General features: G+C 52.3%; 1 protein-coding gene across 5 annotated transcripts in view; it reads left to right on the plus strand.

The window, feature by feature from the left end:
* The window catches only part of RPTOR (regulatory associated protein of MTOR complex 1), a 263751-nt gene that overhangs the window by 250669 nt on the left and 2378 nt on the right, over nucleotides 1–10704 (plus strand). For all 5 annotated transcript variants that reach the window (XM_080924542.1, XM_080924544.1, XM_080924545.1 and 2 more), the window contains 9 exons: nucleotides 973–1078; nucleotides 2348–2462; nucleotides 3280–3404; nucleotides 5727–5831; nucleotides 6923–7029; nucleotides 8380–8507; nucleotides 8985–9071; nucleotides 9943–10059; nucleotides 10443–10572. In XM_080924542.1, coding sequence (XP_080780668.1) covers nucleotides 973–1078; nucleotides 2348–2462; nucleotides 3280–3404; nucleotides 5727–5831; nucleotides 6923–7029; nucleotides 8380–8507; nucleotides 8985–9071; nucleotides 9943–10059; nucleotides 10443–10572 — 1020 coding nt within the window. The remainder of the gene's footprint in view (nucleotides 1–972; nucleotides 1079–2347; nucleotides 2463–3279; nucleotides 3405–5726; nucleotides 5832–6922; nucleotides 7030–8379; nucleotides 8508–8984; nucleotides 9072–9942; nucleotides 10060–10442; nucleotides 10573–10704) is intronic.

The following is a 10704-nucleotide window of genomic DNA, read 5'->3' on the forward strand; positions in this document are numbered from 1 at the left end:
CCCCCATGTATCTCCTCTAGGCCTTGATTGTGTCTGTTTTGTTGTCTTGGGAGCCTGGGCTGGAGTCTGCCCTGGGTCCACCCCAACATGTGCAGCAGTGGCTCAGTGCAGCGCCTCAGAGGACAGCACCAGGTCCCCTTCCTGCTCCAAGCACCTTTTACACCTCTCCTGATCTGCTCCAGAGAGGCTGGATTTCATTAAGCACATCTCTCTCTTTCTGCACACTTGGGAATGTCAGAAGCTGCTGCTTGCTGTTGTTCATGTCATTGGTCATTGTCATTTCTTTTCTAATAAGCTCTGCATTATCATGAGATAAAACTCGGGTTCTGAACCATATTTGCTGCTATGGGACTGTTTTTAAACTGATAGCCACTCACAGGGAAGCGGGGCTATGTCCCCTGTGTCCAGATTGGTTGTCCACCTCTGGCTGCTAATTTTGTTGTCTGGGTGTATTTTTTTTGCAGTTTTTGAGAAGAAAAAGAAGGTGCATAGCAATAAAACACTGAAAAAGAATACAGTCCTGTCCTCTTCCTGGTGCTGTTTTTCTCAGGAAGCCTCTGCTGAAATGCTGACTCTGGCTGAGCCAGGAGGGTCCTCTGTATCTGTGTCTCAGTCTGGAGAAAGGGGTCCTGTTTTGTTCACTGACTGATTCCGTGGCCAGAAGCATTTCCCCAGTTTGGGACTCTCAGGACCGCACCTCTACAGGCCCGTCCTCTGCTGTTAGTGGGCTTCAGCCAGGGAACAGACTAGAGCACTCAGAAAATAATGCCATTTGATTGAGTGTTTGTGTTTCTGAGACACAGTTCTCTGTGTAGCCCAGGCTGGCCTGGAACTTACCATATAGACCACACTGGCCTCGAACCTGCCTCAGACCCCCGAGTCCTAGATTCTTGTGGATGTGCTACTGTGCCCAGCTTAAAAGTGACTGTCCTGTCATTGCTGAGCCTAATCCAGTGTTTCCTGTCCTTAAAGATCCCTGAAGAGCATGACTTAGAGAGTCAGATCCGCAAGGAGCGTGAGTGGCGGTTCCTGAGGAACACTCGAGTCAGGAAGCAGGCCCAGCAGGTCATACAGAAGGGTAAGCGCACGGCTCTTCCCAGGGGAGCAGGCCTTCCACCAGATATATACGGAACTGGCTAGTCCCCTGAGCCCCCAAGCACTGTGTGTGCTGCCCTTGTACACCAGAGCACTGACTGGGAAAGGCGGAGGAAGCAGCCTCAGGGGGGACTTCTCAAGGACAGCCATGCCCTGGGGTCTTAATACAGGCATGTTCCCACTGGCTGTGACCTGAGAAGCAGCCCACTCCTTGGGTTGGTGGGTTGGTTGGTTTCTGACCGAAGTTTGGAAAATGAGTATAACCCACACAGTAACATGTCTGGGGGCCTTAGGGCAGCTGCAGAGGCAACACTTTCTATTCAAACTGAGGCATAGACTCAGAGTACAGAGTCAGGTGGGGCTAGAAGATGCCTCACAAGTGTGAGGACCTGAGTCCGAGCCCCAGAACACACACATAAAAAGCTAGGCACTGTTATACACGCACCCTTTGTCCCTCCTTACTGTGTTTGAGAAGGAATATGCCAAGGACAGACACTGTCTGCAGCGCAGTGTGATCATCTGGGGCCGTTGTCCTAGAGTCCTGTGCAGTTTAGAAAGGGGAGAGGTCCTGGCACAGAGCTCCCCAAGAGCCGGTACCTGCCAGCACTAAACTCTCCACATGATCACATACGGCTAGACCAGAAAGCTTCCCTGTCCACCCTGGAGCTGTCTGCATTCACTGCCCACCACACCAGGTCTGCAGCTGCCTGGACTCTGCATCCTTAGCTGCTTTCTGGCTCTTCATATACTTGAAAAGCATATGTGTATCAGCTAATGTGTGGGGCCTAGTGAGAAAACATTGTCCCCTGCCGTGCCCTTCACCCCTGTGCTTTTTTGGGGGGGTTGGGGGTTTTTTGTTGTTGTTTTTGTTTTGTTTTTTGCTAGCTGCTTCCCAGACTGAAGAGTCTGGAACCCCACCTGGGTCTTGAGTAGATGTAGCCACACCCTCCTTCATTCTGAAATTCTTACCCGCTCTTCAGACTCAGTGAGGTTCCTCTTCTCTGAACATTGCTACTCACAGTATAATAAGTATTGACCAGGCACCTCAGTGTCTGCCTCTGCTGGAAGCTGAGACAGAGCCAAGCAAAGACATAGACCCCAGAGCTGCGGGTGCACCAGGATAAAGCTTCCCCTTTTCCTCAGTATGTGCGTTCACCATCTCTTTGATCCCTATTGTCCCCTGCTTCAACTATCCTAAAGACAAGATGGGTGCTGCTGTAGATGAAAGCCTGGCTCCAATTGTCTCTTACAGGCATCACCAGACTGGATGATCAGATATTTCTGAACAGGAACCCCGGCGTCCCCTCTGTGGTCAAATTCCACCCCTTTACACCGTGCATAGCTGTCGCCGACAAGGACAGCATCTGGTAGGCTTGGCTGTGGTTCACCCTGCTGTCTTTTCTCTGTGTTGTACTAATGAGGCCCGCCTCATTCTGGACGCACCTGCACGTCATTACTAAAGAATAGGCTGGGTACACAGTTTGCTCCTTGCCTGGTCTACAGAAGCAAGTGCGACAGAAGAGACCTAAGAGAGAATGGGGTTTTGTTTTGGAGGTTGGTTGGTTGGTTTGGTTTTTTACATTATGTGATTGGTGTTTTGCTTGCATGTGTCTGTGTGAAGCTGTCAGAACTCCTAGATCAGAGTTGCAAACTGCCATGTAACTTGAGCCACCGTATGGTTCACATCTCCCATACCAAAACTGCCCAGTAAACACTGATCCCTTCCCTCAGGTGCCATGAGCCCCGTCCTTTCTGTCTGAACATGCTGCCTCTAGGGACCTTCTGAGAGTAGAACCTTGTGGTGTTTGTCATTTTGTGACTGGCTTTCTTCACTTGTCCTTCAGGGTTCTCACACTGTGGCATCCAGCATTTCCTCCCTCTCAGACATGGTCATATTCTACTGTAAGGCCCTCCCACTGCTGGGCTGTTCAGGGTACTTGGTGTAGGGATCGATGTCATCTTAGGTCCCTGCTTTCAGTTACGTGGGGAGTGAGGGCCTGCTACATCGTGGTCTTTCCCAGCAACCACACTGTATCCCTCCACCTACTCTACACAAGGCTCCTCACTCACACTGGCCAGTGTCTGCTCTGCTCTGATCACAGCCACCCACAGCTGTGCCCCACTGGGGTCTGGGCGGTGTTTCCCTAGTGACTGTCATTCTGTCTTCATTCTTATTCCTTCAAGTTTTTGGGACTGGGAGAAAGGAGAGAAGCTGGACTATTTCCACAATGGCAACCCTCGGTACACCAGGGTCACCGCCATGGAGTACCTGAATGGGCAGGACTGCTCCTTGCTGCTGACAGCCACAGGTGAGTAGGACTGCTGTGGCCCAGGCCTGGGACATGTGTGAGGGAAAGGGCAGGAACACAGGCAACATGTTGGTCAGGGCTCTGGGACCGTCTTCTCATCAGGCATCCCTGGCCCTTCCATGACTGGACATACCATGTCATCCTCTGCTCTCCTAACCTTCATGAGGGACCAGTGGGAGTTAAATAACTTTATATGACCTATAATATCCTCCAGAGCCCATGCTGCCCCCAGCCTCTGGCACCATCAGTCCCCCTCCTCCCATGGCCTTAAAGGTTCCCACACCAGGTCCAGCCATCTTTTGCAGGCCAGCTTCCTTCTTATGAAGGTGGGTGAGAAGTGTTTCCAAAGCAGGAATGGTTCTCACTCAGTGTTCTTGTTTTGTTTTGATTTTTCACCTGAAATGTCTTAATAGCATGCTCATTTTGAACAAGATGCTTTCCCTGGGTTGCAGTTGGTTTATTTTCTATTATTATTTTGTGTCATATCCGTTTAAGACAAGGTCTCTTGTAGCCCAGTCTCTAGCTTACTGTATAGCTAAGGATGACCTCGAACTCCTGATCTTCTTTGTCTCTGGCTCCCAAAATCTGGAATTACAGTTGAGTGTTACTCTACCCCATGTTATGCAGTGCTATGACCTGAACCCAGGGCTTGGTACTTGCAAAGTGAGCTCTCTCCCAACTGAGCTACACCCCCACTACAGCTGTCCTAGCACTTTAAGACCTGACTCCTGGGTCAGGGTCAGTGTGCTTGCCTTGCATCACAAAGCCCCATGCTGTGTCCCTGGTACCATAAAAACTGCAGAAATATGATCACACCAGCACTGATGACCTCCCACTGATGTCAAGTAGAAAGGTGATCGCGACACTAATGGAGGTGTCCTGAGCCCACTATCCTCATCCTGGGCCTAGACTTGGTGTCTAAGCCACTGAGACCATTGATATCTTGAGCATGTTTTACGAATGCATGGTTTACTGTTCACACTTAAAAGGGGAAGCAACATGCAGTAAATTAATCCAACAACCTGACAGTCCAGTCCTAAGTGACATACTTGATACCCAGAGACAGGACTCAGACAGCAGCTAGAGGTGGCAAGTCCAATATTCCAGTACACAACAAGCCGCCACACCCACACCCACACCCACACCCACTGGTGAGGGAAGGACAGTGAGTGGTACTGGCTCTCCTGCTGATGCTCCAGGAGTGATGGAGGCTTGCTTAACAACCTTAGTTGTGCTTATCCAGGCCAACCAGTGTACCAGACACTCAGCAGTCACCAAGTTCAGAGCCAGGCCAGAGCCAGAAGATCCTGGTGGGATATGTGGTCACTGTAAGGGTCACTTGTTGCTAGAGTACATGGCTTACGCATGTTAGATTCATTAGAGACAGTACATGGCTCATGCACGGTAGGTTCATTAGAGACCAGCATCTGCCAAGCTGTCTGGAGTCTGGGTTTTTATGACCTTTCAGAGGCTTCCCTTGTCCTTGCATACTGCTTAGTGTCTGCTCCTGGTTGTTGTGAGCTGCCCACTTCAACATCAGCATATTCTGGTGACAGGATGTTGAGCAGGGGTGCCTCCATCTTTCTTTGTTTGTTTCAGTGTTTGCTCCGATGACAAATTGCCCTATTTCCTTTTTAAGTGAAGACATATGGCCCTAAAAGACACTATGTAGCAATGCCACCTCAGACCCACACGTCAATGCTATCCAAGAATGACCCGTGCACAGTGAGGTTAGGGACTCAAAAACACAGCTAGGACTAGCAGAGACGTCAGGGTCCATTGAGAGTCCCAAGGCACCAAATGGGAGGAAGTGGAGAGGAGAGGAAGAAGGGAAGGGAAAGGTATAGAAGTGACTACAGTCACTTTCAAGGGAGAAGCAAAGGAGGCCCTTGCAGGCAAGGCAGATGGGGTCTCATGTGCCTTGGTCTGGAGGTCCTCTCCAGCCTTAGGTCTGGCTGGGCGTACTGAGGGCCAGCATCAGTGTGGGTAAGGGCAAAGGCCTCAAGCTTTGTCCTCTGGAAAGCGCTGAGAGCCTGGACCAGAGGGAAGGACAGGGAAGGTTCTCCAGCTCTCATCCTGCTTCCGTGCTGCCAACTCCTCTGGGAAGGAGAGCCAGCCATACCTCCAAGCTGCCGACATGTGGCCTGTGGTTTCTAGTGTGGGGGCGGGGGACCTACTGTGGCTCCATCTCCTTTACAGCTGTCTTTTCCTGGTTGCTTATATCAGAATAGCACGAATAAGCATTGAGAGCACTCGCTGTGCTGTGGAGAGGGTGGGGCAGTCTCTAGGGCACGGCTTATTTATACTGCGTTCCTTTCCTAGACGACGGTGCCATCAGGGTCTGGAAAAATTTTGCCGATTTGGAGAAGAATCCAGAGATGGTGACTGCGTGGCAAGGGCTCTCAGACATGCTTCCGACAACACGAGGTAGGCCGGGCTCTTACACTGCGGACAGCATAAGGAAGGCCACAGGAACTGTGAAAACAGAGTTCTGATGCCTCCCTGAGGTCCCAAAATCACTACGTAACCCTCAAGGATCACAGTGCTCTGCCATGTTCTCAGTTTGGCCAAGTCACATGCAGCACTGCAGGTGGTTAGATCTGGCTTGGCGAAGCATTTCTGCTGCTGCCTGGGCTATCATGGTGTCTTCTTTGCCAGCTGTGTTCTTTCCCAGGACCACTGAGGTGATCTGCTTCTGGGTGGTGGAGTCTCACACCTGCCTGGGATGGAGGGACCTGTGTCTTCCTTGAGGAAGTCTGGGCTGACTGAAATGAGGAATGAGTGAGGCCCCAAGGGTTTACACATAGTGTCAACTTTCCCAGGAAAAGCTCCTGTGGCTGTCCTCAGTCATGCTATGCATGTGCCTCCTGCATCAAACCAGCTCCTGCCCCCATGGCTTCCGAATGTACCGTCATAGGTCTGTTCAGCTTCTGACCATGCCTGTGTCTGCTTCACCAGAAGACAACAAAACATTAGTGTCTTATTGCCAACCACCCAGGTGTGCCTTTGTACAGAGCTTGCTTTACAGACACTTGACTTTGATAGAGGTACATGCCCTTGTGAACAGAAATGACCTTTTAAGAATTCCTGAGAGCTGAGCCAAGTTGCCCTCTGGCCATCCTCCTGCCTCAGTCCCTCAGTAGCTGGGAGCTAGCCAAGAGCTTTTGCTATGTTGTTCTCCGTCCGTCTGTGTACTCAGCACACTCTCTTCAGCATCTTATGCTGTGCTAGAGCGTCCAGGTGCCCATGCCCCTGCTATTCTTGGAGGACTGGGACCTTGGTGTGGCCGGGAAGCCACTGAAAGGTGACCTATTTCTGTCTCAGAGTTACAGAGATCCTGAGACTCTATTTAGTGATTCAGGGTCATGGATGGGTAGTTGTATAAGGTTCTGGGAGAGTACAAAGCCCATCTGAGAATTGTTGCAGCAACCTGGTCTTATGTGAGTGAAGGGGGTGCCCAGTGTGGCCCCATCTCGCCTGAGCTAGTGTTTGACACAGTGACTCCACTGTTTCCCCAGGAGCTGGGATGGTAGTAGACTGGGAACAAGAAACTGGCCTTCTCATGAGCTCAGGGGATGTGCGCATTGTCCGGATCTGGGATACCGACCGGGAGACGAAGGTTCAGGTAACCACTGCAGGCCCCTGAACAGACCCCAGGTTTCACCATGCCTAAGCCTGCATGCCCCCACTGCACGCCCTGTGCAGACTGCCCTCCAGCTATCTGTGTGGGAAGCAGTGGGGAGATGGCATCTTGCTGCCAGGTGATTAATGACTTCTGGATACACACTGATGTGGCACCTTGACCCTGCGTTACAGCAATAATTAAGGTTACGTTCACCCAAATCTTTCCAAATACTGTTTTCTCCATGCAGGTTAGGGAGTATCAGAAATCAGTGAGGTGAGATATCTTACTTGAGAACAGTTAACTGTTAGACATCTTCATCTCTCCTCTTACCCTGGAGCTTGCACAGAAGGCCGGGCCTTATATATGCTATGCACCTCCTCACGCTGCCTATGAGCTGGAATTCAGCCATGAATTTTCAAGATTGTTTTTGAGACATAATCTTACCATGTAGACCAGTCCAGCTCCAAATTTTCCATTTTAATAGGTGTGTTGGTTTGGCCTCAGATACCTGGGCTTCCTGGCCAGAGTCCAGTTGCACCACCTCCTTCAGGCCCAAGGCAGAAATGACAGGCACTGTAAGGACAACACACAGGTAGCTGAAGGATGTCTGTCTTCCTGGTGCCCAAAGACACACAGAACATAGACCAGGCCTCAGCACTCTGCAGCCTGCCCTGCCAAAGTGGAGGCCTAGACCAATCATGGACATCTCACGGAACAGAGGGGCAGAGCCAGGCAGGAGCGACAGGAGCTGAGGGACCCTGTGGGGCTCGTGCAGGTGTGGGGCCTCCTTGGGTGTCATCTCGTCAGCTGCAGAGGCAGGAGTGAGTCTGTTTCACAGCCTCCCCACTCACACTCCTCCCCATCCCGTGGGTCCTCTCAGGCTCACCCCATCTGATTAGCGAGCACTTTTCCCTCGGAGGCCATTTGTAGCTCCCCTTCCTTCTCCCAATCATCACCCCTTGCCCTGCTGCAGTATTTATGGTCACCACAGGGAGCAGAGAAGCCTTTCCTTAGCTCTTCCCTGGCTAATTAGGGGTTTGAGAAGAGAGCTAACGAGGCGAGGCTCCCTCCCTGCCCAAATGTGCTTCGTCTTTCTTTTCAGGAAAGTTTAATTGGCACTGAGAGCCAGGCATCCCCACAGTTGCCCTCCAGGCTATGCCCAAGCACAGGCTCGCAGGCTCCGCTCCACCTGGCTGGTAGGCACAGGCTCAGGGCATGACTGCGCCCTGCACTGTCCTTGGCCCGGCTCCTCTAGCCTGTGACAGCCTCTCAGCCTGAGAGAAGAGGACATCTCCACAGAACACACTGCAACCAGCTCGAGGGTTCTCACTGATCTCTTTTTGGGCCTAGGACATCCCCACTGGGGCTGACAGCTGTGTGACAAGTCTGTCTTGTGATTCACATCGCTCACTCATTGTGGCTGGACTGGGTGATGGCTCAATCCGTGTCTACGACAGGAGAATGGCACTCAGTGAATGGTAACTCCTCTCCTTATTCTATTCAAGCTCCTTCCAGATGGCGGAGGCCACCCCACTGCTAGTAAGGTCCAGATCGCTCTGTGAGCATGAAGTGCCTTCAGCAGTGCACAGGGGACCTCTGATACCAGAGAAGAAGATGGCACCTAGGGCTAGAGAGATGGCTGGCTGAGGTCAGCCTTCACCTTTCGGTGCCTGGTCCCACAGAGATAGATACAGTGGCCTTCTTGCTAAACTGCCATCTAAGGCAGGTCTTCCTCATCCCCAAATGGCACTAAGACTTCAATGCCAGAACTGGGGAAGGGGAGGCTAGAGAGATGGGGGTGGGAGGGTAGGACAGCCTAGCCAGCACCTCCATTCTGGGTGTCCTGAGGCTCAGCCCAAGGGCAGAGCTGCCAGCTCTAGTTCACACCACTCCTCCCAGCCTTCCTGGGAAGAGGAACTGGGCTGGGCCAGTCCTGACCGCACTTCCTCCTTTAGCCGGGTCATGACCTACCGAGAGCACACCGCATGGGTGGTCAAGGCCTACCTGCAGAAGCACCCTGAGGGCCACATCGTGAGTGTGAGGTAAGGAGCTGACCTGCATGAGGCCTTCGCTGTGAAAACATTATTTCCCTCCATTTAAATATGTCCTTGGTATTTAAATCGCTAGGGACTGTTGGCATTTCAGGGCAGTAATTGACTCTGCTCTGTGACTGGCCAGAAAGGTCAGAGTGCAGAGCAAGAGTGGGGCGTGCTGGGCTGGGCTGAAGGAGGGAATGCGCAAGCAGGTATGTGAGCAGGAGCAGGAAAACAGGATGCACCCGGCAAGTCCCCAGCAGGCCACCTTGTCACCAGCCAGCCTGTGCGCGTAAATTCAGGCCTGCTGCTCAGTAAATACTGTGCTGAGAGCAGCGAATCTTTATTTGCCTGTTAAAGAGACAGCAAAGCACAATTTACTGCCACAAAGGCCCAGCACTTCTTCGGAGAGATGCTCTCCTTGTCTGTGGCATAAAGCAAAGCATAATTCCTGGGATAGACATAGAAACAGACGGCTGTGAGCCCGGCGAGCCACCCGGCCCTGTGGGGCTGAGCATCCACCAGGCTCCCTCTGCCTTCATGGGCTCCACCTCATGGACCGCAGCCTCTGAGCCTCGTGTGTTCTGCTTTGTGTGAGCATGGCAGCTCCTGTTAGCCAATCCTAGTCTTTTTCTGGCTTGAGAGGGACATCTTGATGGGTACCCAGTGGGGGCATGATGTGGGGATCTGGGTTCCACCTGGCAGGCCCAGGGTCCTGGAAGTCTACATGGCTTTGGCCTTACCAGCACGTGCAAGTGGACACTGATACTGTTCATGGCCAGTTATACCATCCTTCAGAGTCAGGTCCCCCCACTTAGGGGCTCCAGGTAGTATCTCCAAGGTTGCCACCACCAAGCCTCACCCTGGTCCTCTCTCACAGTGTCAATGGAGACGTGCGGTTCTTCGACCCTCGGATGCCGGAGTCTGTGAATGTGATGCAGATTGTGAAGGGGCTGACAGCCCTCGACATCCACCCCCAGGCTAACCTGATCGCCTGGTAGGTACCCTGCCTCCATGCAGCCCCGCTTCAAAAGACCCCTTGAGAATGCTCGGCCGCTGGCGCTGTCCCCCACAGCGCCTTTGGGAGAACAGTGTAGAGGGTGTAACTGTACTACCTATGAAATCAAAACAAAAGATGTCTCCCTGCCTTATCCAGCTTGGAGAACAAACTCCTGCCCTCTAGGCATCTCTGGGGACAGGCCTGGTTCTTCCTGACAGGAACAGATCAGTAGCCACTTCCTGCCTCAGGGTGACACACAGACGGGCCTCCTAGGCTGTGGCCTCACATGCTGTCACTCTCAGCCAGCACCTTGGACGTCTGTCTCCTGCACCACAGGAGACAGAAACTAATATCCTGCCCGTCTTTCCTTCCCACCACAGTGGCTCCATGAACCAGTTCACGGCCATCTACAGCGGGAACGGGGAGCTGATCAACAACATCAAATACTATGACGGCTTCATGGGCCAGCGAGTTGGGGCCATCAGCTGCCTGGCTTTCCACCCACACTGGGTCTGTACCTCACGCCTGGGTTTCTGGGAGGGGGTGGCAAGAAGGAGTAACCCAGGAGGCCTGGACTCCTCATTCCTGACTCCAAGAACATAAAGAACTGAGATCTACTAGGCCTGGGGTATCCAGGAAAAT

Source organism: Micromys minutus, assembly GCF_963924665.1.
Source record: "Micromys minutus genome assembly, chromosome: 10".
NCBI lineage: Eukaryota > Metazoa > Chordata > Mammalia > Rodentia > Muridae > Micromys > Micromys minutus.